General features: G+C 39.7%; 1 protein-coding gene across 2 annotated transcripts; it reads right to left on the reverse strand.

The window, feature by feature from the left end:
- Window positions 1–19: 19 nt before the first annotated feature.
- On the reverse strand, window positions 20–27078 carry C9H1orf141 (chromosome 9 C1orf141 homolog). Of its 2 annotated transcripts, XM_054721028.1 has the most exons (9): window positions 26924–27078; window positions 25431–25522; window positions 21932–22089; window positions 13959–14071; window positions 11574–11645; window positions 7686–7826; window positions 5082–5151; window positions 3496–3685; window positions 20–1001 (listed from the first exon to the last, which is right to left on the reverse strand). In XM_054721028.1, exons 2-9 carry the CDS (start codon window positions 25503–25505, stop codon window positions 417–419), a joined length of 1404 nt encoding a protein of 467 aa, XP_054577003.1. In that variant the 5' UTR covers window positions 25506–25522; window positions 26924–27078; the 3' UTR covers window positions 20–416. The 2 variants fall into 2 exon arrangements, with proteins under 2 accessions (XP_054577003.1, XP_054577004.1); XM_054721029.1 differs by lacking the exon at window positions 26924–27078 and having other exon boundaries at window positions 21932–22114; window positions 25431–25459.
- Between the last annotated feature and the right edge of the window lie 921 nt (window positions 27079–27999).

Genomic DNA, 27999 nt, shown 5'->3' on the forward strand with positions numbered 1-27999 from the left:
TAATTCCAAATACATCAGATTAATGTTACATTTATTTTATTTTATTTTTTTATTTTCATTTATAGAGCAAAGTTAACGATGTTATTTGGCTTCCAATAGTGAATTTCCAGAATCAGTCTGACATTCTTGGTCCAAATCAAACTTTACTCTAGGAATTCTGGTGATTAAGGACCAAATGGGGATAATAGAAATTCATGAACTAATTCTCTTGTTAATAATTATTTCCTAATTTTGTTCTTTTATCTTGTAAAAACATTGATTTTTCTTAAACAGAGTTCCATTGTTTTATAACTCCAATTTATATGCCATCCATTAGAACATTACTATTTAGACAAGAATTTCTTCTATGATCTTGAAACTTTGTACTTTGCTTCTTGTTACTCAAGTATTACCGCAAAAAATATTTTATGAGGCATTTAATTTTCACTTGAAAAGGTTAGCAAATCATCCAGTGGAGTTACAGTCTGTAATTTATGGACTTGGAGTTTGTTTTTTAAAGGCTTTGAACAACATTTGACAGGTGAAGCACTGAATTTGCTCGTTGGTTTTACTGTAGACAACATTCTTTCAAATTCGCCAATTTTAGCACTTGTTTCTTGAATGACAGCTTTATCAAGGAAACCTACAAATTTTTTTGTTAGGCTGGAAAAAGGCTCTGAGAAACTATAGGATTTCTCAGATATGTTTTTGGATGTTTGCATAGTACTTTCCTTCTTTAGTTTATCTTCTATAACTCTGCGACCCACTGCAAAAGATATCACTTGCATATGCTTCCTCCATGCTGTAGGCATGGTTCTTTTAGGTTTGGAAGAAGTAATACATTGATTATTAATTAAAGGTTTGAGAATTTCACGATTTCTTTCTAAAATAAAATTTACTCTTTTCTGTGGTTCAATGTTTCTATTTTCCATAGATTGGAGCAGAAACCTATTTTTTGTCAAAAGAAACATTTGTACATATTTAGTCTCATGAAAAATTATGGGATTTGTATCATTTTGTTCCTGTGAATTAAAGAAAAGAGTGCTTAGTCGTCAGTCTATTGAGGCAAAAAGGCTACATATATTTTTAAACATAAAATAAAATATTCAAAAAAGATACATAGAAGTTTTAAATATGAATAATAGTGATATTCAAACGCACACACAAAAACAAGTATTTGTATGTGATATGCTTCCTTCTCTTCTTAATATTTTATCAGGATGTTAGGATTAAAAATCTGAACTTTGGGCCTTCTAAAACCCTTTTATAAATAAGGTGGGATATTGGTAGAACAAAACAACATTCTGACATTTCTTAGGTTTCCATGTCCAGAAATAAGCATATAAAAAAATGGATTGAGTCAAAGGTCATAAGAGACATAAGTGATTACAAACCCAAACTACAAAGCCTGGATATCCTAGTAAGTAATTCAGAAAATCTAAAATTATCTTTACAACAGTTATATTTGTTATTGTGCCCCAACACTTAACACATAAAAAGTGCTCAATATATATCTGCAGAATAAAGTAGCTAAAGTAGTAGATTGACTTTAAAATAGACTATTTTTATTACAGTAGTAACAAAATGTGTATGTATGAGCTTCTCATGAAACTCTTCCCCACATTTCTATTCTAGGGCAAAAAAATTAACTCCAAGGAAACTGTTAAGTATAAATGTTATCAGTGTTTAGTTTACAATAACTGCTACTTTTTCTTTAGATATCCTATAAAATAAAAGCCTAATATACTAAGTGTCTGACATTCACTCAATTGTTTGACCAGTCGCTATGATGCTCAATGACCACCAGGGAGCAGATGCTCCGACTGGTAGGTTAGCTTGTTGCTGAGGTCTGGCCAATTGGGACTGCGTGAGGCAGGCCAGACACACACTGGAATGCTCCCATGGACCCTCTCCAGCCCCAATCATGCACCAGTATGGTCCCCCTGCCTGGCCTGCACCCTCTCACAATCTGGGACCCCTTGCGGGATGTCAGAGAGCTGGTTTCGGCCCAATCCCTGGAGGCCCCACCGGTGCATGAATCTGTGCACCTGGCCTCTAGTATAATCTATAATAATAAAAGTGTAATATGCTAATTAGACTGGGCAGCCGAACTACCTTCTGGATGACCTTCCGGACGAAGCTGGGGTTGCAAGGGCTGCAACTGCTGCCAGGGCTGAGTCCCTTGCACGAATTTCGTGCATCGGGCCTCTAGTCCTATATAATAAAAGGCTAATATGCAAATTGACTGAATGGCAGAACGATCAGTTGCTGTGACGTGCACTGACCACCAGGGGGCAGATGCTCAATGCAGGAGCTGCCCCCTGGTGGTCAGTGCACTTCTACAGGGGAAGCGATGCTCAGCCAGAAGCCGGGCTCATGGCTCGCAAGTGCAGAGGTGGTGGCCAGAGCCTCTCCTGCCTCCAAGTCAGTGCTAAGGATATCTGGCTGCTGGGAAGCGGGCCTAAGCCATCAGTAGGATATCCCCCAAGGGCTCCTGGACTGCTAGAAAGCTCAGGCTGGGTTTAGGGGGCACCCTCCTCCCCCCGAGTGTACGAATATCATGCTCTGGGCCTCTAGTTAATAAAATAAGAAACTAAGATCTATCTAATTATAATTATAATCTATCTAAAACTAGTACACTTAGTTTAAAGACATGTTAATGCCTATGATTTCCCTCAAAATGACAGAATATCGAGTTTTGCAATCCATTGGTGATGCCAATGTTATCCACTTCACCACAGTAGTGGAGATGTGTCATATTTTTGTTCTGTCCAATACATTAAAGGAATTTTTCACCTTTCAAATCTATGTGCCTTTCGGGAGAAGCAGGCACTGGCTGTATCAGCCTCTCTTGAGGTTAGGGCATAGGCATGTGACCTGGGCTCTACCAGTAAGATATATCAAAGACAAGTCTTTAATTCAGAAAAAGCAAGGACTGTGAAAAAATAGTTAAAACTATTTTAGTGAGGATGGTGGTGGATATATATAGCTTTGAAGGGCAGCAGTGGCAAGGGTCTTTGAAATAGTGTCCCCTGCCCAGAATCAGAGTTGTTAACTGTCATCTGTGACAATAGCATGGGCCCCAGTGGAGCAGTCTGAGGCTGTAACTTGGTGACTTCTGACTGCACAGCTTTCCAGTCAGACTGTCTTTCCAGCCTTCCTAGAGACTCGGTGAGCTGCCAAATAGCTTTTAATAAGTAGAGTTTCTGGTTGAAATAGCTGAAGTACATTGATAGGAAAGTGATGCATGATCCACTTTTTTAAAAATACCATTTTTATTTCATATTTCCTTACAATCAAGAAAATTTGATAACGCCTTCTTCATTTAAAAACATGTGGAATGTTCAGCTGGTGCAGAGGAACCCCCAGTTTGGGGGTAACAGTTTTAAAAAGAGCATTAGGACTTTAAAGTGTGTGAAACCAAAAGAAGGATTTACCAAAGATTCTGGTTACTAGAACATGATATTCCCACAAGCTGTTCAACATTTACTTGACAGCAGTAGATTTTCTTATTACCTTATGAGCAGTTACTGTCTTTGCCGGACTAATGTTGATTATCTTGGCATTTGGTTTTTTCAATTCATCCTCAAAGCATAAGGGGAGTAAGCTTTTCTTTTCTACTGAATGATACTCACTTAATGGATCAATTCTGACAGATTTATTTTCTTTTGTACAAAAATCATTAATCTTTAGAGGAGATTTTCTTCTGAAAATGAACACAAGTTCAGCATAAATATCTGTAGGGCTGATTTCAGCTTGCCAGTTTTTGTCTGCCTCAATTCCTCAAAGTCACTGCCAGCATCTCCCCCAAACCCTTTGCTATAGATCAGACAAGACATGGCTTCCTGCCTGGTTTGGGGGAAGAGGAGAGGGGGAGGAGGGGACAGGAAAAGTGGTGGTGGAAGCAAGACAGGAATCTGTGTGCCTCTGGTTTTTCACTGGGGGAAGGAATAGTATGTAGGTTGAGAACACCAAAGATAGAGAGGTATTTCCACATCCTTTGTTGAGATTCTGGGAGAAAGTGCTTTGCAGGGCAGCTTCCTGCCAACATAGGGTGGCCCCTGCTTTGTTAACAGGAGGGAATAGTGTGGCTAGGCAGAGAGGATATAATTTTCATGCTAGATCTCCCTTGGTTCACATGTGACATGGACACTGAGTTTAGACTTGCCAAGGAGCTTGCCATTGCAAGGATGAGGTAACCCATAGCAAGGGCTTGGCATATGTGATGGACAATCAAAGAGCAGATGAAGGAGATGGAAGAGACTCGGAAAGTCCTACCATACTGATGAGCAGTAAGAGTGGATCGTATCAAAATTCAGAGAGAATAGACCATATGTACATGAACCAGAGATAGCAGCAGTCACAGAACATCTAGGAATGAGACCAGCAGTATAAGGATATTGACAAGGACCCTTGGTCAAGTACCTTTCCTCAGTCACAAAGTCCAGTGAGCCCCTCACTCATCTACTCAGATACAATCTTGGAAAGGAAGAGAAGGACTGAGGTAAACCTAAAGAGACTAAATATTATTGCTCCAAACAAATTTCAAAGCACACTGGATTAAGATGATTTTTTTTTCATTACACAGTGTTTGAGGAATCTCAACTATTTTTTTTTAATATATTTTATTGATTTTTTACAGAGAGGAAGAGAGAGGGATAGAGAGCCAGAAACATCGATGAGAGAGAAACATCGATCAGCTGCCTCCTGCACACTCCCCACCGGGGATGCGCCCGCAACCAAGGCACATGCCCTTGACCGGAATCGAACCCGGGACCCTCGAGTCCGCAGGCCGACGCTCTATCCACTGAGCCAAACCGGTTCCGGCGGAATCTCAACTATTGTAGTCTCTCCATTCATTCTACTATGTCTTTCTCTCCATTTGACTGTAAACTTGCAGCAGATAGAACATGTGTTCAAGGTTCGCATGTAATGCTGACTCGCTGAGCAGTCTAGGATCAGCCATTGGATTGTAGTATGAGTCTAAATAGTAATAAGCCAGAATAAATTCATTCTGGTCTACTAGAAAATAAAAGCAGGACTTTTCCTATTAGAAACATCTTTGAACAGAATGAAATATTTAAAAATTTAAAATAAATTACCTTTTATATGCATAATCTTTTAAGTAGACAACTGTATCAAGTGATTCCTTATGTTTTTTTTCAGTTTGAGCTGAAATTATAAAAAATTGTCATAAAAGGCACATACATATTATGGCATTTAGAAAATACCTTATATAAAATATTTTACAATATAAAATAACATAGAAAAACACCAGGTATAGTGCCTTACCTGTAGTAGTTACTCAGTCAAAACTTCTTTTTTAAAAATTTATCTTTACTGTTGAAAGTATTACAGATGTCCCCTTTTATTTTTTTCATTTATCCCAGAAGCCAGTTCCAGAATGTCATAATTGCAAGAGTTTAATCAAAAGGTTGATGGAACTTGGGGACTCAACAAGGGCTGAGTCACATATGTTATCGCCTGTTGGGAATGGCTAAAGGCATTTCCCCAAACCTGAAAAGGATGATTGTTTGTTGCCAGACAGCTCAGGGCATCTTAATCTACATGTCATTACCTCCTACTGGCCAAACACCTGAACTTGCCATAGGCTATTCCCCAATCTGACAATGCTTCTGTAAGAAATCCTACCCTTTGAAGTGTATATCTCTACCTTGCCTTAGGACAATTTGGGTTAATAAAAAGCAAGGGGTCCTGAGACAAGGAGAACTTGGTTTCTTCAGCCAGGTTCCTCTGACCCCCAATGCCTTTCAAAATTATCTTTTGTCTATGGACTCTTACTTAAGTTACACACAGCCTTTCTCTAGATTGCTGAATCCTTCTTAATGCCAGAACAAGAACCTCGACACATTTATTTTTAAATATGTTTTTATTGCCTTGGCTGGTTTAGTTCAGAGGTTAGAGCATCTAACCTCATAGACTGAAGGGTCTTGGGTTCAATTCCCAGTCAAGGACATTTACCTTGGTTGCAGGTTCCCCAGCTCCAGTAGGGGCATGCCAATCAATGTCTCTCTCATGTTGATGTTTCTCTCTCTTGAAATCAATGGAAAAAATATCCTTGGGTGAGGATTTAAAAAATAAAATTATATATTCTATCTAACAAAGAGGGAATATGCTAATTGACTGCCACACCCTCACAAGATGGCGGTGCCCACAGCCACAAGATGGTGGCACCCAGTCCCCTCAGCCCCGCCTCATCCAGCCTCAGTCCCCCAGTCTCCTCAGGCCTGCTTCATCCAGCCTTAGTCCCCCAGTCTCCTCAGGCCTGCTTCATCCAGCCTTAGTCCCCCAGTCCCTTCAGGCCTGCCTCATCGAGCCAGAGTCGCCCAGTCCCCTCAGCCCTGCCTCATCCAGCCTCAGTCCGCTCAGTCCTGCCTCATCAAGCCGGAGTCCCCCAGTCCCCTCAGCCCTGCCTCATTTAGCCAGAGTCCCCCAGTCCTCTCAGCCCTGCCAGGGGGTGGGGGGTAGGGCAGCAGGTTCTGCACGCCTCATCCTACTGGAATCCCCTAGTCCCTTCAACCCCGCCTCATCCAGCCTCAGTCCCCCAGTCTCCTCAGCCCCACCTCATTCAGCCAGAGTCCCCCAGTCCCCTCAGCCCTGCCTCATCCAGGCTCAGTCACCCAGTCCCCTCAGGCCCACCTCATCCAGTTGGAGTCCCCCAATCCCCTCTGTCCTGCAAGGGAAGGCAGTTGGGAGTGATCAGGCCAGCAGGGGAAGGCAGTTGGAGGTGATTGGGCTGGCAGGGGAGGGCATTTGGGGACAATCATGCAAGCAGGGGAGCAGTTAGGCGTCAATCAGGCCGGCAGGGGAGTGGTTAGGGGGCTATCAGGCTGACAGGCAGAGTGGTTAGGGGCAATCAGGCAAGCAGGCAGGCAAGTGGTTAGGAGCCAGCAGTCCCGGATTGTGAGAGGGATGTCCGACTGCTGGTTTAGGCCCGATTTTGAGGGGTCCCAGATTGGAGAGGGTGCAGGTTGGCTGAGGGACAGCCCCCCCACTGTACATGAATTTTGTGCACCAGGCCTCTAGTGTGTGTCTGTCTGTGTGTGTGTGTATATTTGATTTCTGAGAGAGGAAGGGAAAGGGAGAAAGGGATAGAAACATCAATGATGAGAGAGAATCATTGATTGGCTGCCTCCTGCATGCCCCCTACTAGGGATTGAGTTCACAACCCTGACCAGGAATCAACCATGACCTCCTGGTTCATAGGTCGATGCTCAACCACTGAGCCACATTGGTGGGCAGATTTTCTTTCTTTTTTAAATTAAAATAAAAAAAAAATCCTCACCCAAGGATACATTCATTGATTATTTTATAGAGAGGGGATGGGAGATAGTGAGACCAACCGAGTACCAACAAAGGTGGTTAAAGATTTCCTTAATGCTGCCAAAACCGGTTTGGCTCAGTGGATAGAGCGTCGGTCTGCGGACTGAAGGGTCCCAGGTTCGATTCCGGTCAAGGGCATGTACATTGGTTGCGGGCACATCCCCAGTAGGGGGTGTGCAAGATGCAGCTGATCGATGTTTCTCTCTCATCGATGTTTCTAGCTCTCTCTCCCTCTCCCTTCCTCTCTGTTAAAAATCAATAAAATATATTTAAAAAAAAAAAAGATTTCCTTAATGCTTATGCCTAAAAGTTAGGTGCAGTTAATTTTCAGTTATTTCAACATTAACACACAATGTGTATACCTGTAAATGAAGTAGCAACTTTTTCCTTCTTATAAGCATTAGATTGAGTGCTGGGTATAGAAGAAGAGATTGTAGAACCCAATGTTCTTTTATATTCTTGTCTATGGTGTGGAAATAGATACCGTAAGGGCTTGGCATAGTCTACCTAAAATTCAGGGCGGGGGGGAAAGGAAAACATTTTTTAGAAATAGTTTCTTTCCATGTGTATATTGATCATTTATACTTGTTTATTCACCTTTGGAATATCTAATTATGATAACTAATAGCTGTCTAGTTCTTTAAATAACTTTAAAATATGTTTACTTAATTTTCAAGAAAACCCTATGAGATGGGTGTTATTACCATTTATAGGTAAGGAAACAAATGTACAGAAATTTAAAAATTTGCCCATGCTCATACTTACTAATTTTTACTTTCTCTGTCTTTAAAACCTAGCCTTTTAATCCATATAAAACTTACTTATCCAAGTGTAGGAAAAGTCTAAAGTTCAAATACTGAGAAACAAATAGCCTCAATTTAAACAGAGGCTTTACTTTCTCATACATAGAGTCAATACAGCAAAATAGCCCTGAGTCAAGGAGGAGAAACTGGAACAAATTATCCAGATTTTCCTAAATTAGAGTCTCAGATTGGCTCCATATGTTTTTACTTAAATACACATATCTAGATATCCAAAACATACACATGCATATGTAAATATAAACTGTATAATTTATGAATCTTCATCAACAAACCAAATATGTATTTAGCACCCACAATTGTTTTTCACACTAGGCACAGAATATATGTAGTTCTGGATAATATATGATAAAAATAAAGCATATGATAAAAATATAGGCCACAAAGAACTCACATTCTTTTTTTTCTTTTTTTTTATTTTAAATAGATTTTTATAGAGAGGGAGGGAGGAAGAGAGAGAGAAACATTGATCAGTTGCCTCCAGAATGCACCCCAACCAGGGATTGGACCCAAAACCTGGATATGTGTCCTGACAGGAATTGACCCTGCCACCTTTTCGTGTATGGGAAGATGTTCCAGCTGACTGAGCCACACTGGCCAGGGCGAGCTCACATTCTTATTGGATAGATATAATTAGCATACATGAAACATCTATACTAAGAATAGACGAGGGCTGTCACGACCAGACGGATGACCGGTCCAGGCGGGAGCTCTGCGCAAGTGCACTAGGCCCACTGCCAGGTGCGGGGAAAGCGGAGTCTGGGTGGGAATGGCCCAAGCGCGTGTGGCTGGGTGGCCTCAGGGGCCCTGCAGATGGATGGACTGCGCCGGACGGACCACGCTGGACGGCGCTGGCGGGCTGCGCGGAGGGCTGCAGAGGTACGGAGCTGTTAGGGCAGTGGCCTGCGGGCTCAGCAAGGCTGGGGTGCCAGGCAGGCCCCAGGTTCTTGGGCGCTGCCGGGGGAGCATGGCCGTCCAGAGTGGGAGAAAAGCCCTTCTTTCTGGAAGAATGAGGATGGTTTAAACGTGCATAGAGAAACTGCGGTGGTACCCACATGGCTATGTCAGTTCCCCCAGCCGCCTATCGGTGCCCGACCGCGGGCTTCACTGTGGGGCGTAGGCCTGGACGTGGGCCAGGATGTGGCCTTGGCAGCCGGACTCAGTCCTGACATCGCCTCAGTGTCACGACTTCACGACTTCATAATGTCGCCCACAAGTGGCCATCGCTGCTGGTCTGTGGGCCCAGTGAGCCGGCACCATGCGTGCTCAGGGCAGCGCTCTCTGTGTTTCCGTGGAAAGGACACCGTATGTGATGGGTGCTGTTGATTCCTTAAGGTTGAAATGGGGCAGCCTGAACTTGCTTACGACGCGATCTTTTCTCCACATTTTACTGCACAGTCTTCTCGGACTCAGGGAACCGGCAGCCACTGGAGCGCCAGTTTGTCCATCCCACAGCCAGATGCCACCAGGAAGCACAGAAATGCCAAAGCCCCAACAGAACCCGTTGTGAAACATACACCAGTTCACATACTGGAGCGGAAACAAGAAAACAGTGGCACCTGTTGGACTTCAGCTGGGACTGTGCCCACAGGTCTGTCTGCAGGGTTCTTGCACCCTGGCCATGGCCCAATGACCAAGGAAGCTCTGCAAGCCTTGGTTCTGGAGTTATGGATCTTAGCAAGTAGGCAGGTGCACAAAGGTGGATTCAAAAATAGCAAGGTTTGACTGTGTGTGAGTGTGTGCATTTATACACGTATATGCCCATTTCCCCAGTCTTCTTCTGAGCTGTATGAGAGCATGCTCTGCACATGACAGGATGCCTGGATACTCCCCGCTGAATTTCCCAAAAGCAGACACTCCTACATAACCATTCTCCACCCGACCATGTGAGGAAATCTCCATTCAAATGGTATTAAGGTTCAATCCACAGACCCCATTTGAATTCTGACAACTGTGTCAACAATATTCCCCACTCCCCACCCCCAGGATCCCATCCACCTAGGATGGGTCCTCTGTCATTCCTGTCCCTGGTAGTTTTTCAGTTTTAACTAAAAATCATAGACTTTTTCCCTAAAAATAAATAAAGAAAGAAAAATAAAGAAAGACCCACTGGTGCTCCGAGTTAGGAGCTAGCTGTCCCGGATTGTGAGAGGGATGTCCAACTGCTGGTGGGATCAGGCCTAAACTGGCAGTCGGACATCCCCTGAGAGGTCCCAGATTGAAGAGGGTGCAGGCCGGGCTGAGGAACTCCCCCAACACACACACTGTGCACAAATTTCATGCACTGGGACACTAGTTAGTAAATAATGTAGTAGAGTAATATCACTAAGAACCAAACTAATCAATAAATGAGGAGGAGTTTAGAAAAGAGGAATATCAGTGAGGACTAAAATAGACAAAAAATATTTCATCAATGAGGAAGAACTTAATACTAGGATTTGAAGATGAGGCTATTTCAGAAGAAGCCCAGAGTATTCATAAGAAGATCAAGAAAACAGTATGTTTAGAGCAGGAGGCATTTACTATTTATTGAGTATAAAAGACAAGTTTGAATAGTTAAGGAGAGTTGTTAGAGAAATAGACTACAGATATGAAAGTGAAACAGAGAAACTTTAACATAAAAATTACAAAAATTGACTTGAGAAGAAAACCTGTTATGGTAGTTATTAATGTAACTAGAAGCCCGGTGCACAAATTCATGCATGGGTGGGGTCCAGCCAGCCCACCCTGATGGGGGCTGATTGGGTCAGGCCAGCAGGGCAAGGGGACGTGGGAGGTTGGCCAGCCTTGCCCCTCATGGGGGGTGCATCGAGGGAGGGGCCGGCCAGGGGGGCCACAGGATGTTGGCTGGCCAGCCCTGCCCCTGATCGGGGGGCAGGGGAGAGCAATCAGGGGTGGGACCAGCTGGGGTGAGGGGCCACAGCTGATTGGGGCCCTGATTGGTCCGGTTGGCTGCTGCGACCGGTTGTTCTGGTCGTTCTGGTCATTCTAGTCATTCTGGTCATTCCGTCGTTCCAGTCACTGGGCTTTTATATATAGATATGATATAATCTAAATAACCATTGCATGCTCAAAAATGGTCTTGGCTACACATCAAAAGATTAACAAATACATATATATTTTCATATTTAAAATTAAACATTTAAGTTATGCATGTATAGATTATCATGCCCTGTCTTAATCAACTTTATGGTAACTGCTAGTCCTTATCATATTTAATAAATAATTTCTATTGTACTGATTGTCCAACAAATAATATATTATTTTTTCTGTTATCTCCATATATAAAGTTTTCCATAATATCAGAGATAAAATTTTATGCTTTTGAATCCTAAAACCCATTTGAATTTTGGACTGGTAGAAATATATACAAAATTATTTGGGTTAATTTGAATTGCTATTAAGTAATTATAAGCATACAAATTAAACCTACCTCATCTGAATCCTTAAGATAAAGAAAAGATCTATCATATCTTGATTTTCGATTTTCTTCTACTGGTTCTAAAGAAACAAATACAAACATAAATGATATTTCTACACTATTAGACTACTTTTATTTTTTAAATTTCTTTATTGATTAAAGGTATCACATATTTGTCCTCATCCCCCCATTCCCATCCCAAACCCCTCCCCTCGCATGCCCCCACCCCCCTGTTGTCCATGACCACTGGCTAGGCTTATATGCATGCATACAAGTCCTTTGGTTGATTTCTCCCCCTTACCCCCACCCTCCCCTACCTTCCCTCTGAGATTTGACAGTCTGATCGATGCTTCCCTGTCTCCGGGTCTAACTGTTGGCCCAGAAAGAAACTCACTACACACTGATTCATTTGCCTCTCAGCATAACCATTATTGCTTGTCTCATTTTCGGTTCTTATAAGTGTATTTCTAGTATCACATGATCTCACTCATCTAGTGGAAATAATGAACAACATAAATTGATGAACAAAAACAGATCCGGAGACAGGGAAGCATTGATCAGACTGTCTACACTATTAGACTACTTTTAATTTATCTCAATAAACTATTTTCTTTACAGATAGTAAAATTTTTAGAAATGTAGTTTGATAATCTTGTTTGCTTACATAGAATTGCTTTCACATTTTTAGAGCTAAATATATTCTAGAATAATGTGCTTTGGAAGTGAATTTCTATTAACAGAATATAAGTTTTTAAAAAATATATTTTTATTGATTTTGGAGAGGAAAGTAGAGGGAGAGAAAGATAGAAACATCAATGATGAGAGAGAATCATCAATTGTCTGCCTCTTGCATGCCCCTACTGGGGATCCAGCCTGCAACCCAGGTATGTGACCTCCTGGTTCATAAGTTGACACTCAACCACTGAGCCACATCAGCTGGACAACAGAATATAACTTTTGATTACTTACTATAATATGATAACCCCATCTCCAATTATGAGTTTTATTAATCTGGATTATCATTTAATGGACTGTCTTGAAGTAGGCATAATGTAGGGTAAAACATACAGACTTTGCATTTAGATAGCCTGGGACCAAATACTTTCCTTATATGTGAGTTATGTAGCCTTAGGAAAGTTATTTAATCCCTCTGGGTCCTCACCTGTTAAGTGGAAATGATAGTCCTTATCTTAATAGGGATGCTGTGAGAATTAAATGAGTTAAAAAAAAATAGATGTAACAAACAAATACAGTGTGTGGTATTCATTTGATCAATGGTTATTTGTTGACCACCTACAATATGCCAGGCACTGGTACTAGACTCTAGAATGGTAACTCCTGCCCAATGATGCATACATTTTAGTGGGTAATGCAGAAAATAAACAAGAGACAGAGAAGTGAATAATTATAAATTGAGATATATGCTGTGACAGAAATAAACAAATGTTGGTAAGTGATAATAATACATGGGGGTATAATTTAGATAGGGTAGCTGCTTTGTACTGAATGTTTGTGTCCCACCCACAATTTATATGTTGAAGCTTTGATCCTCAATGTGATAATATTTGGAAGTGAGCCTATGGGAGGTAATTAGGTTTAGATGAGGTAATGAGGGTGGGGCCCCATGATGGGATTAATGCCTTTATAAGAAGAGCTAGGAGAGAGCCGACACAGAAAGAAAGGTGGCTGTCTGCAAACCAGGAAGAGGATCTTCCCCAGAACCTGACCACACTAGCACCCCAATCTCAGACTTCCAAACTCCAGAACTGGGAGAAATAAGTATTTGTTGTTTAAGCCACCCACGCTACAGTAGGTCGTTATAGCAGCCTGAACTAAGAGAGAAATTGGTACCGAGAAGTGGGGTGCTGCTGTAACAAATACCTAAAAATATGAAAGTGACTTTGGGCGTGGGTAGAGGCTGAAAGAGTTTTGATGTGCATGCTAGAAAAAGTCAATATGTCCATAAAGGAATTTTAAAGGCAATTCTGGTGAGAACTAAGAAAGAGGAGAGGTATAGAGAAAGCTTCCATTTTCTTAGATAATACATAAATAATCATGTGCAGAAATGTTGGTAGAAATACGAATGGTAAAGGCCATTATGATGAACTGAAAAGAAATTCAGAATTTTTCTTTCTAGAATAATAAACATAAAAATATCTTCTTAATTATATAAATTACCCATTCTGATATTTAACATCTCTTTCTCTTAGGAAATTCTTCTTTATAGCTCACTAAAATCTTTCACACTGCAGTTATAACCCATAACTTTTGAGTAAATGCTTTCAACAGAGATCAAATTATCAAGAACCTTTAAGATAAAAATATTAAAATGTATAATAAAAGCATGCATTTATATATCAAAGGAGAAATGAATACATTACACAAAGCATTACCTATTGACTTATTTTCTTGATTTTTTATAGTTGTTGGTGCAGTATGTAATCTTAAATTTAACTTCTCAAAATCACTCTTTCTGGGTTCAGGCTCGTTTTTGAAGGAGACATAACTGAAAAATAAAATTAATGTAATTAAAATAATCAGAAAATGTATAAAGCTAATCTAAAAAATAAATTTGGCCCTAACCGGTTTGGCTCAGTAGATAGAGCATCAGCCTGTGGACTGAAGGGTTCCAGGTTCGATTTCAGTCCAGGGCATGTACCTTGGTTGTGGGCACATCCCCAGTAGGGAGTGTGCAGGAGGCAGCTGATCAATGTTTCCCTCTCATCAATGTTTCTAACTCTCTGTCCCTCTCTTTTCCTCTCTGTAAAAAATCAATAAAATATATTTTTAAAAAATTTGGACAACTGTGGTGATGTCCCAGTTATATAGATTTGGATGTTTTTGTGTTAATATATTACAGTAGAAAGTGTAAAAGATTGGGACTGATAAGCAGAAGCTGAAAAAACTAGTGATATTCACTCAAAGTAAGAAGAGACAAGAAACTGCTGTTGTCATAAAATTGAGGGCAGTTCAGAAAGCTATTGTTCAGGAGCTTTTAGAAAAATACGCTGGAAAGTGTTAAATGAGATACTAGGGACATTGCCATATGAGTCAATGTGATGAAACATGGAGTTAGGGATAAGTTCAGATATCGGATCACTATATAATAAAAGGGTAATATGCAAATAGATCAAACAGCAGAATGACCGGAATGCCTGTGGCCACTTGCCCTGGCCAGCCCCGCCTCCCGGTGGGCCCCCCCACCCCGATCGGTGGCAGGGCCGGCTGGCAAACAGCCTATGGCCCCTCGCCCCGGCGACCCCGTCCTCCAACGGCTCCCCCACTCTGATCGGTATGTAAGAAAGTTAATGGTATATAATTCATGATATTTCTGACCTCTAAATGCTTGTAACACATGATTCAGTCCTCAGACCTCAGACACTCACCTGTAGTTGCTATTACCCAGTCCCACACCTTTAAATATTACCTATACACTAGGTCCTTGTGTTACGTTGGAGATCCATTCCTTCGTGACGTAACACGGTTTTCACCCTAAGTCAAAACCCACCTATATAAGCACCTATGTCACTCACATGGAGTACATACACAGCAATAATGAAGTGAAACAATAAAAAAAATTTAAAAGATAACAATTCCTGACCTTTACTTGTGGTAAATAAGTAATAAAAAACATAAAGCACGTATGTACATATGTCAAAATTACGGAACTTTTTTTTAATAAATACTGTAAATGGGAGATGGCGATGTAAGTTGAGTCTGACGTAACCCGAAGACTGCCTGTTATATTGATGTCCCCATGTACAGACTAGACCCCAAACTCTTGCTTGAACTCCAGATTTATATATGCAACTGCTACATGACTTCTGCATTTAGATGTATTATAGCCATCTCAAACTTAACATATTGTAAACGAAATTTTTGCTTACACCTTCTTCCCAATCTCTTCCTCATCCTGGCTTCCTCATCTCCATTCAATCAGAGGCTTAGGCCAAAAACTAGTCATCTTTGATTTCTTTCTCTCATTCCCCATTCCAAATCTGTCAGCAAATCTCACTAGAGATTTGTTAACTATAGTCACCATGCTGTATACTACATCTCTAGGACATTTACCTTAAAACTGGAAATTTGTACCTTTTGATCACTTTCACTCATTTCACCAGCTATGTTCTTTATGAGTAGAGTTGGCCAGAAAATAACAATGAGAGAGAAGATGGTAACAGTGGCCAGATAAAAAATTTTGTTGTTTCCCTTTTCCTCCTCTCTTACTCCTATATAAGAGGGTGCTAGAAAATATTTAATAACTTTTTCTCTAATGTTAGTTGATATTTTCATTTACATTAAGGAATAATATGAAAGTGAACAATGAAAACATATGTTGGACCTTCACATATTCATCAATGACATACGTTACTTCTTTGCTGAGACAGATAGTAGTTTTTGAATACTAGAAGAATATTTCCACAATTTTCTTTTTTGCTATTTAAAGTATAATGGCTACAGGCAAGAGACATGCTTTTAAGTTTAATGTTCATCATTAACATTTACTCCTTAAATCTAGACATACAATATATACAAATTTGATTTGTAATATTTGTCAATTTTTATGATGTAAATATTTCCAAGGTTGATTTCAAGCTACCAATGGGACATCACTGAATATGGAACTGGGAAAAAATGCGTAGTAGCATGATAATACATAATAGTTCTACCATATGGATACAATACATGTAAATAAATTCAAGACTATAGATAATAGTAAAATGTAATAAAATAATTAGGAAGTGATAAGTTTTGAGTAATGTCTTTGTTTTTAGTATATCTTTGAATTCTTAGTTTACATAATTTGATTTTTAATAATAACTGTTTAATAACCATCTAACAAAATTCCTGAAAATTCAACAGTCAGCTCTAAAAAATTAGTAGGAGCTAACTCTAGCACATCACTGTTCCTGTACCAGAGAAAAAAGAGATTAGAAGATGGAAGAGGAGAATGTGTGTTAGAGGAAGATCACACCCACCTTTCACTCACAGGTAGGGGGACAGGAAGAAGAAAATTGCTGGCCATAGCCCATTTCCATTTCAGCTCTTCCAATGTCATTACTCTGGCTTGATGGGAGAAGGGAAAGCCTTGAGTAGTATATGTGACCAAAACACTAAACTGGATAGACTTTTAATAACCAAAAATGATCAATGAAATTGAAGAAATATAAAACTTTTATGTTATATGTTTTTGAGTTAAGAACAGGCAAATGAAACAGTTAAGCTAATATTTTATTACTAGAGGCCCAGTGCACAAAATTCGTGCACGGGGGGCGGGGGAGTGTCCCTCAGCCCAGCCTGCACCTGCTCCAATCTGGGACCCCTTGAGGGATGTCCAACTGCCCGGTGGGATCGGGCCTAAACGGGCAGTCAGACATCCCTCTCACAATCCAGGACTGCTGGCTCCCAACTGCTCACTTGCCTGCCTGCCTGATTGCCTCTAACCACTTCTGACTGCCAGCCTGATCACCCCCTAACCACTCCCCTGCTAGCCAGATTGACACCTAACTGCTCTGCTGCCAGCCTGATTGCCCCTAACTGCCCTCCCCTGCAGGCCTGGTCACCCCTAACTGCCCTCCCCTACCAGACTGGTCACCCCTAACTGCCCTCCCCTACAGGCCTGGTCACCCCTAACTGCCCTTCCCTGCTGGCCTGGTAACCCCTAACTGCCCTCCCCTGCTCGCCTGGTCCCCCACAACTGCCCTCCCCTGCAGGCCTTGTCCTCCCCAACTGCCCTCTCCTGCAGGCCTGGCTACCCCTAACTGCCCTCCCCTGCAGGCCTGGTCCCTCCCAACTGCCCTCCTCTGCCGGCCCAGTCACCCCTAACTGCCTTCCCCTGCTAGCCTGATCACCTAAATGATAAATCCTGCTCCCTACAAGCAGATAGACTTATAAGATAGATAAAATGGGTATATGCAGTCCTTCTAAATACACGGGGACCTGGATGAGGTGTTTTATTACTCATTGAGGAATGAGGCACAATAACTTTTACCACTCCGTTTACAAGGAGGGTCAAAGTTTCTATTATTCTATCCTCAAGTTTCTTCCTTAAAAGTAGGTGTGAAGGACTGTGAAAGGTCTACTTACAAACTAACAAGTTAGCCTGACAAAGTTTTATCTATGCTGGCAGAAGACATGAGACTCCTGGATCAGAGGCAGAGGACCATTTGTTATTCATAGCAAAAGGGCAATAAGTAGAGTGCCAGATGACACCTGCACACACAATGGGTTATATCACAGGAATGGAACCCTAGCTTAGGGAACCCAAATTTTTATAATGGACAGTAACATGCCTGCTCTTGCTCAGAAGACAGTACTATCTCTGTCTTCCAAGGCTGTTTGCTACATAAACATCCTTGAAATGATTCTCAGAAACAAAGGCAGCCAGTGCCTCTGCTCATACAATATATAAAAATACAAGAAACCTATGAAGAATTTTCTCCCAACAGTAGGAAGAATGAATGAGAGGGCTAAGAGCCTAGAAATAAAAATTGTGTTTGTGGCACTGGGTTCTCATATAATATGAGGAATAAAATTTGGAATTATAAATTTTGTGGGTTAATTCACTAGCATAAAATTATAAATCTCATTTTTGTAAGTTGTATTGATGTTGGACTGCTTGTATGTTTTAAAATTCATTTCCCTTAAACACCCCCCCCCTTTTTTTATCTTACATTAAAAAAAATTCCCTGTGAGATTATATTCTATTATAGCTGAGTTAAAAGAAATATAGGTGAAGACCTTGATTTTGCATTGCATGTGCTGGAATTAAAGGGGTGCTGCTGCGCATCCCTGGGGTAGAACATTGAAGTGGCACACGAAGGTAAGAAACCCAAGAGACGGGTGCAGCTCAGGTGGAAGCATGGGGGCCGCTCTAAAAGCTGTCTCTTCCCAACTGGAAATCTCCTATGAACTCCTTCACTGGCAATCCTTCGGAATGTTTTATGTTTTCATAAGACAGCCACTGTGAGATGGAAGTCCAAGCGTTTGTTCTGGCACCATAAACAATTTCAAATGCATTTTTGTATAATAAAGTTTGTATCTTTGTATTATTCATATTCGTATTTTATTTTGGATAAAATACTTCTTCAAGTAAGTTCCTCAAAAAGAATACATAGGCAGATGACATTCTAAAATCTTTCATTTTCAAAAATATTGTTCTCATATATAAATGATGATTTATCCAAATAGAGGATTCCAGGATTGCCATTCTGTTCAAAAGTTGAAAATGGTTTACTGTTTTCCAGCTTTAGAGATGCAGATGAGACATATGAAACTCATTTGATTTCCTTTTCTTTGTAATTAACCAATGTTTCTTCCTGACTTTGGTATTAATTTTTCCATAAGTCTAGCACTTGGTAACCCTTTGATCTGAAAATTCATGTCTGCCTTCAAAAAAGGGCATATTTTTCTAATATTTTATTTATTTTTCTTACCATCTGTTTCTTGCTCTCCTGATTTATGTTATGTATTAGGTATATTTTTAGATATTGACTATCCTGAAACTTTACTACATATATTTTCAATATGATTCCCATTTCTTTTTTTTTTAATTTTTGGAAGATTGTGTCTCTCTTTGATCTTCTAGATTATCAATCCAATTTACAACTGTATTCTATTTTTTAATTTCCCTACTCAGTTTTTGATTCTGAAATGCTTTTTTAAAATCCCCTTCCTCACCCCCTCATTATTTGTCCTCAAGATACATATTTTCTAAAGTTCTCTTCTGCTTCCTCTTATAAATACTCCTTATTAGGGGTTATCTCTTCTAGTTGTCCTCACCTCCCTCCTTCATGTGAGTCCTCCTGAGATTTCTCCTTGACTATTCATTTCAGTGAGTTTTTATTCCTTCAGCACCTATAAAGGCCAAGTGATTCTCTTTTTTTTATATATATATTTTATTAATTTTTTACAGAGAGGAAGGGAGAGGGATAGAGAGTTAGAAACATTGATGAGAGAGAAACATAGATCAGCTGCCTCCTGCACACTCCCTACTGGGGATGTGCCTGCAACCAAGGTACATGCCCTTGACCGGAATCGAACCTGGGACCCTTGAGTCCGCAGGCCAACGCTCTATCCACTGAGCCAAACCAGTTAGGGCACCAAATGATTCTTTCATTGATCTAAAAAAAATTCTTTTTAAAAAAAAATTAAATTCTTTATTGTTTAAAGTATTATATGTCTCCTTTTTCCTCCATTGACCTCTCCCCATCCATTCCCACCTCCCCCTAAAAAAATTCTTAATCTATCTACTTGCCCCTAACTTATTCTCTATTTCTCATTACTTTATACATGGTAAAATTGCCATTATCACACGATAATCCAGTACTGAATGCGTAAGTAATGAAAAAAGTCACTTCATCTCTCTTACTAAAATTCCTCATTACAGGTGGTTTTTTAAAGAGACTTTTGTTAAAAAGAGTATGGCTCTTTTGTAAAAGGTTCAATAATAAAAAAATTGCAGAGAAGAGCATGTTTGGTGTTTATTGAGAAATATTAAAGACTCTATCCAAATTAAATGCAAAGGACTGAGAGATATTTTTGAGTGATTATAAAACTTTGCTTATCAGAAAAGTGATCCTAGGAAGATATTTCCAGGTGATAAAGGCTATCAGTTCCCATTTATTCAAGAAAGATGCAGAAATCCCGAGCTAATAATAACAGAAAAATGTCTCTGGGAGTAACTGACAAAGAAGCCCTAAGAATTTAATGATTTTTCAATCTTAGCTTTATATAAGAATCATCTCTGGGAAATCTTAAAAATAGTAATGGCTGGGCCGCACTCCAAACCGATTAAAGTAGAACCCAATTATTTTAAAGCTCCCCAGGTAATACTAATGTACATACTGGCATGTGTTGGAAATGACTACTCTGAAAGCAAAGCTCAGCTATAAATAAACCTGGGCACGTTTCATCAATTAGGTGATCACTGCCAGGTTGAGAGTTGCTACGATAGCCAGTAAGCCAAGGAAAAGAGCGGAACAGATGTTGGTATTAGGCAGCACGATTAGAGTGGGACATAAGCTAAAGCAGTGACTCAAAGGGTGGTACTCTGAGCAGAAACATCAGTGTCAGTATTACCGGGAAACTTACTAAACATGCAAATTATCAGGCCCCAGCCCTGACCTACTGAATCAAAAGCTCTGCAAGTGGGGCCCAGCAATCTGTGTTTTAGCGAGCCCTTCATGTTTGAGAACCTCGGTGCTAAAGGAAGTGTTTCTCTGTTGTCAGTGTCCATAGGAATCACTTGTAGGATCTTGTGGACTGCAGCTTCTGTCTAGGAAGGGGTCAGAGATTCTGCCCTTCAAACAAGTTCCCAGGTGACACGGATGCTGCTTGATGGAAGGCCACACTTGGAATAGCAAGAGGATAGAGATTAAAAAAAAAAAAAAGAGCATGCCTGTTACCAGGCAGTCTCTGGTAGGAGGTGGCAGTCCTGGTGTAAAGTTGAGGCTGAGCTGAAAGCTGTGTGGATTAGATGCGACACCTTGGCTAGGTGTTGGAGTGGGGTTTGTGAGCATTGGTGGAGACTCCTAGCTTGGTTATAATTAGCATAGCTTTTCAGCCCAGGAGCTGCAGCTCAAGATTTGGAGGAACTGAATCTATACAATTTAACCGATGTAACCAGCATATCATTCTCGATATGAAGATGAAAACTTTCTGCCTTATGCTCTGCTATTTAAGCAATCATTTTGCTTTGTCTAGAAAAGGACTCATGGCAAGATGGCATGCCTCCCAGAAGAGGCAGTTTCTGGAGATAATAGGAATTTAGTAAAGAGTCGGGTTTTTTGAGGAGCCCTCATAATTTTTAATGACCTCTTTTGCTGTTTTTAATGATATTTCTAAGATCCAAATCTGCCTATGCATTGCCCTGTTTAAACCTTTTGGTCACTCCTTACTGGTTTTGACCAAAGCTGTTTTCTAGGCTCATAAGGCCTTTGGTGATCTGGACTTTATTTCCTCTTTAGCCTCACTTCTTTAGCTTCCCCCACCCCCTCTCCATATTCCATTCAAGTCTAGCAACAGTGAATTTTTTTTGATTTCTCAAATTAAGTGATCTTTCCTTTGCCTCTACTAGTCAAAGTTTAAAATAAATCCTGACGTTAATCTGTGGCCATATAGCATGGCTCAAGAAAGGCCTTTCTTTAAGAATTCAGAATTGTAATTACTATCTGCAATAGTGAAATAATATAATGAATATTTTATAAACTAATTTAATGCTTATCTAGTATGTTATAACTCATAACAATTATGAAATATACCTATGTTTGACAAAGCTTACATTAATATAGACTGCATCTAAGACAAATCTAAAGTAATACTTTAAAACTCCAAGTTGAAAGTTTGAAGTAGTTATGATGGTTACCTTTTAGTTTTTGTAATACTGTGTGGCTTGTCTTCTCTGCTCTGTGGTACTGTCATAGATGTGGATGTAGCAGGAATAGCCTCTTTGGATTCCAACTGAAAATCAAATGTGAGGGGTGTAGCAAAAGTCTTCTTTACATAACTCTGAACACTGTTTTTCTGCAACAAAGACAAAGTTTTAACCCTGAAAAAAAAGAGTGCTTTTCATATAGGGAAAATCCTGTGTGGAAAGGACAAAATTCACCTCACTTTACATATACACTATATAAAGTGTACACACACACACACACACACACACACACACACACAATTTATGTGTAGTCAATAATGGAAAAGTAATACAGATTGAAAATTGGGGGCCTTGTACACCAATTTTTTATGCCATTGCTGTGTGACCTGAGCTGCTCTTTGCCTATATATGAAATGAGGGTGTTGGACTAGATAATGGTGAAGGCTCCCTCCTAATTCCCAAATTCAGAAATTAGGAACAACCTATATCTTTAGGAAAGACAATATTGATATGTAGAGTTATTGGAACCATAGCAGGCTGGTTTCTCCAACCTGTTCCTCTTCCTGTCACCGCACATGTGTGAATCCCATGATTTGCCTAGTAGCTTGAGCCAGTACTAGAGTTAGAAAGCAATCAAAGGAGAACTTTGTTTAAATATTTACATAGATGGACGGAAGGGGAATAAGGAGTGCTAAAGAGTGAGCTAAGGAGCCAAAAATCTTCTATAAAAAATTCTCTCAGAGAACAGCACAGAGGAACAAAGAGATAAAAAAATATTTAAAGCAAATCAAAGGATAGGAGAACTTTTGCTCCTGCCAATGAAGTTAGATGAAGCACGGTGGGAATTGCCTTTCTGCTTCAGACTACTAGAAAACCAGACAAAATATAGGAAGACAACTGGAAGCAGGCATTAGAAAACAAGCAGAGCCACAATCCCTGAAAAAAAGGGAAACAAATGAGGTAAACCCTGCTATAGCCCAGCTTCCGTCCTGGAAGCAGTTTCCAGGCTGAGGCACAGGGAGGGGGAGCTCAAACCAAACCTTGTGGCCTTGACCTTGTTGAGTTTAAGAGACAGATTTCACCAGCAATCACTCTTGGGCATTCACTCCGGAGAAATTTGTTTATTTAAAAACCTGTAACAAATATTCATAGCAGCTTTATTTTACCTTATTTTTTAGCAGCTTTATTTTTAAGAGCAAAATACCTGCAAACAATCCATCTGTCCTTCAATGGGTGAGTAACTGAAACTCTGTATATTCATATAATGGAATACTACTCAGCAATAAAATTTATATATTATTTATAATAATAAAGCTATTGATTTGTATAAGATCTTAGATGGAACTCTTGGGCATTATGCTTAATTAAAAAATCAATGTCAAAATTTTACATACTGCCTGGCCGGCATAGCTCAGTGATTGAGCATCGACCTATGAACAAGAGGTCCTGGTTCAATTCCCAGTCAGGGCATGTGCCTGGGTTATGGGCCCCATCCCCAGTGTGGGCGTGTGCAGGAGGAAGCCAATCAATAATTCTCTCTCATCATTGATGTTTCTATATCTCTCTCCCTCTACCTTCCTCTCTGAAACCAATAAAAAAATATTTTAAACAAGTTTTACATACTGAATGATTATATTTATATAACATTCTCAAAATCATATTACTATAGAGATAGAGAACAAATTAGCCCTTGTCTGGGACAGAGACAGGGAATGGGGTGAGGGCATGGATACAAAAACAAAGAAGTAACACGAAGGAGTTCTTTTGTGGTGATGTAAACATGCTGTATTTTGATAATATTGCATAAAGCTACACATACAAAATGACCAAATGACCAAATGAATGCAGGTTAAAATGGGGAAAACTGAATAAAGTCTGTAGTCTGATTAACAGTAATATACCAGAGTTGTCAATATCAGTTGTGACTCATACTGGTTTTGACATTGTACAATTTTGTCCCATTATAGATGTGTGTAACCAGCACCACAGTCAAGATACAGCGCTGTGTAAGATGTCACTAACCGGGGCGACTGGGTGAAAGGTACCTGGGACTCTTTGTACTGTTTCTTCAACTTCCTGTGTGTCTATAATTATTTCAAAATAAAAAAGTTTTAAAAAATTAAAAAAGCAATTACCAAAGTGATTTACATGTTGTTATCTCATTCTTGGTCATTAATAAAGCAAAAAGAGGCAATCCACTTTCATAAAGATGTTTATTCACTTGAGTTCCTCTCTGTGTTGTCTTCCTTGATTTCTCCTGCATGCTCTTACCCATGCCTCACTTGTTCACATTGTTATATTACTTTGCAAGTTTTTGTGTAAACAAATTAAATTGTTCATATGTACTAAAAATATGTCTTGTGAGGACTTTATTCTTTATTGTTCTTTATCACCCTTCATTAATTGAATTTTATAGGAGTCTTGCCCTTTTACTTAAATTAATTTCTATGAATCTTAATTATTTTTAATTTGGTAACTATACCAAATACCAAATAATAAACTGTTTAAAAACATATTTTTATTTATTTCAGAGAGGAAGGAAGAGGGAGAGAGAGACAGAAACATCAATGATGAGAGAGAATCATTAATCGGCTGTCTCCTGCATGCCCCTTACTGAGGATCAAGCCCACAACCCGGGCATGTGCCCTGACTGGGAATTGAACTGTGACCTCCTGGTTCATAGCTGAGCCACATTGGCCGAGCACCAAGTAAATAATTTTTAACATGTTTAACATATTAGTAAGAATAACAGGTGTATCCCTAGCCAGTTTGGCTCAGGGGATAGAGCATCGGCCTGCGGACTGAAGGGTCCCAGGTTCGATTCTGGTCAGGGGCACATTCCCAGTTGTGGGCTCAATCCCCTGGAGGGGTGTGCAGGAGGCAGCCAGTCAATGATTCTCTCTCATCATTGATGTTTCTATCTTTCTCTCTCTCTTCCTTCCTCTCTGAAATCAATAAAAATATATATTTTTAAAAAAGAATAACAGGTGTAGTCACATTTACTATTTGACTGCCTAGTATCTTAAGCAGTCTAAATACATCATAACCTAATATGGCACCTATCTAGAAGTTACCTTATATCTAATTAACTCTTTATAGCATCCACTTGCACAGATGACTCAACTAACATACTCATTTTTTTTTTTTTTGTTTTTTAAATATATTTTATTGATTTTTTACAGAGAGGAAGGGAAAGGGATAGAAAGCTAGAAACATTGATGAGAGAGAAACATCAACCAGCTGCCTCCTGCACGCCCCCTACCGGGGATGTGCCCGCAACCTATGTACATGCCCTTGACCGGAATCGAACCTGGGACCTTTCAGTCCGCAGACCGATGCTCTATCCACAGAGCCAAACCGGTTTCGGCTATTTGTTTTTTTACAAATTAATTTATGTCTTCATATTAACTAAAATGTAAAAATAATCACTCACATTTGAAATGAAAACCTTTTAATTCTTAAATTAAATCTTAGCTTTTATTTTACAAACCTTTATTCTTCTGGCAAAGAGTATCTTTGCTTGATCATTTAGAATTTCTAACTTCTCTACAATTCTTTCTGCCATTGTCAATCAGTAAATTCCTATTTAAAAAGGAGAAAAACAAAACAATTTAAACATATCATTTACTAGGCATAACAAGAGACTCACCTTTATTTTACTGTTTTAGGTAAAAAAATAAAAAAAACTGTATAGATAGATCATGCAATAAATCATAGAATTGTAGAGGTCAAAGCTTTTAGGTAGAAAGTCACATAATCAGAACTCTCAGATGTGTGTGGGCCCTAGGAATTTTTAAATGTATGATAAAGGTGAGTTGAAGAAAATTCAAGATTACCATATGAGAAGCAGATGTGACTCATATTTTATTTCTTCTTTTTTATTCTTTTTGTGACTCATACTTGAATATGCAGCGTGATTTATATCTATTTTCTTTTGTCATGATGTAATTTTAATAAAAGAGCTCACATTTATATAATCAGTTGCATTAAAATTTAATTGATCGGTGATCCAAGACTGTTAATATGGCACTTCTATTCCCCCTCTGTGTTTCTTAAAGGTAGAAACAATGCTTAATTCATCTTTGCATCCCTAATACCTAACAACCTGAATGAATGAATTAACCATCAGTAATAGAGGAAATGGACAACTGTAAATGCTATGACTGCTTTTAGCCTGCATTTACACTTATGAGAATACACAAATCTTTGACAGAGTTCTGTTGAGGTCTTTCTAGAGCAAGCCATAGTATTAAAAAATCACTGCTTTCTCTCCCATCTTCAAACTTAGAAAGGCAGCATAGTGTCCTAGTTAGGAATATGAATGCTAAAGTTTGAATCCTTGGCTCAGCTACTTACCAGCTGTGTGACCATGGGCTAACTCCCTAACCTCTCTGTTTCCCCATCTGTAAAATGGGAATAATAAAAGTATATACTTCATGGGGTTGTTATGTGGTTTAATTGAGTGAATGTAAATAACATATTGTGGGGAAGCATGAGACTTGGTTGAAAAGTTTGTAAGGAGGACATTTGAGAAAAGAGAAGTGTGCGGAAGGCCGCCTGCACTGTTTATGGGGATTCCGACTTAGGGGAGTGCTGAAGGCGGTGCCCCTAATTATTCCTTGACCTTTCCAAACAAGTCTGTGCACATGCAGACCCCTGGGTGTTTACTGGAATCCTTATGCTTAATCTTTGGGTGTCCTTACTTAAAGGACATTACAGACACATGTGTCCTCCCAATCTTACTTACCCTACTGATTGTATCTAAAAAATAAACTTTATCTCAAACTGCTGCTACAATAGAAGCTTAATGAGGCAGGTGATCAAGGTTGTCTGGTTCCTTTAGCTAGGCAGTCTCTTAGCCCTCTCTTTCACAGCAAACATGTCAGAGTGATCCATTCATCTGTTGCTCAGGATCTGCTGATCAGCCCCAGTAACATATGTTTGGCAAATAAAAGAAATAAATATAAGTAAGGATATACTTACAAGTTAGGAATGAGATATGTGATATTATCTATTAGTGCTGCAAAATGCATGTTCTCCATCTGTATGTCATTTTGTTTTTTTTCGTCATACCTGCCACATGCAATCACCAATGATATCCATATATCTGATGGCCTACTTGTTTCCTTTACAGTATATTTCTTCAATTATTCTAAATCCTTGGAACTTAGGAAACAATAAGAATTTATTCAGCACGTCAGTATCTTCTATTTTGATATGGCAATTCAGTATCTTCTGTACCATGTCATTTGATTATCTTGCTTCCTTTTCTTCTCTAATTCTCTCAGTTTTACTTCTCAGTTTTCGATTAAATCCTTATTCTGAGCTCAGTGAACAGAAACTAAAATGCGCTGTCCTATAAAGCACACGTGTAGGCCTCCTATTTAGGGAGACTACTATGATAAGCATTACTTTGTTTCCAAACTGGAAATTCACACACAAAAAAATTAGTTTGTGCTCAAATAAATAGATCTAATTATCTCCAATTCAACTGATATAATAACTGGGTGGGAGAGATGATCTCACTTCTTAAGTATGTAGAGATATGTCTGAAGCATTCTTATATATACTTAGAGTTGTGGGGAAATGCCCTCTTCTGGGAGTATAGGGTTCTTCTGTGGTCAGAGAAGACTAACTCATAGAATTTTGAGGTCAGAATGGGTCAAGAGTCTTTCACATAATTCCATGAACAATGAGGCAATGTTGACCCCAACTGGACAAGACCTTCCAAGTCCTTACTTTTATTTCCATTGCCATTGTCTTCCTTCAGACCTTCTGGTTTTCACTTTCCCTCCCCTAGATTATTGTACTGTACTGTCTCCTTATCCTTCCCCTCCTTATCTCTCAAATATTGATCCTTCAGAATGCCATCAGAACCGTGTTCCTTAAACAGGACACTGATCAAATCCAGCTCCAGGCCACAAACCTCGACTTGCTCCCCATCACCTGCAGAATAACTCATAAACTCTTCAAATGACATACAAGATGTTCCAAGAAAAGACCGCCGAGGATCTGGCTCAGTCTGCCTTTCCAGTTAGTCTCTTATCATATCCTGTCTT

Source organism: Eptesicus fuscus, chromosome 9 (genome assembly GCF_027574615.1).
Source record: "Eptesicus fuscus isolate TK198812 chromosome 9, DD_ASM_mEF_20220401, whole genome shotgun sequence".
NCBI classification, from domain to species: Eukaryota; Metazoa; Chordata; class Mammalia; order Chiroptera; family Vespertilionidae; genus Eptesicus; species Eptesicus fuscus.

Bases quoted from the DNA above. Each gene is read 5' to 3' on its own strand.
- C9H1orf141 (XM_054721028.1), bottom strand. From the start codon at position 25,505: ATGGCAGAAAGAATTGTAGAGAAGTTAGAAATTCTAAATGATCAAGCA. The intron at 14,072-21,931 runs GTAACCATCATA...TTTATTTTTCAG, and splicing joins AGTATTACAAAAACTAAAAG to TTATGTCTCCTTCAAAAACG. The intron at 11,646-13,958 runs GTAATGCTTTGT...TTGTTTCTTTAG, and splicing joins TCAAGAAAATAAGTCAATAG to AACCAGTAGAAGAAAATCGA.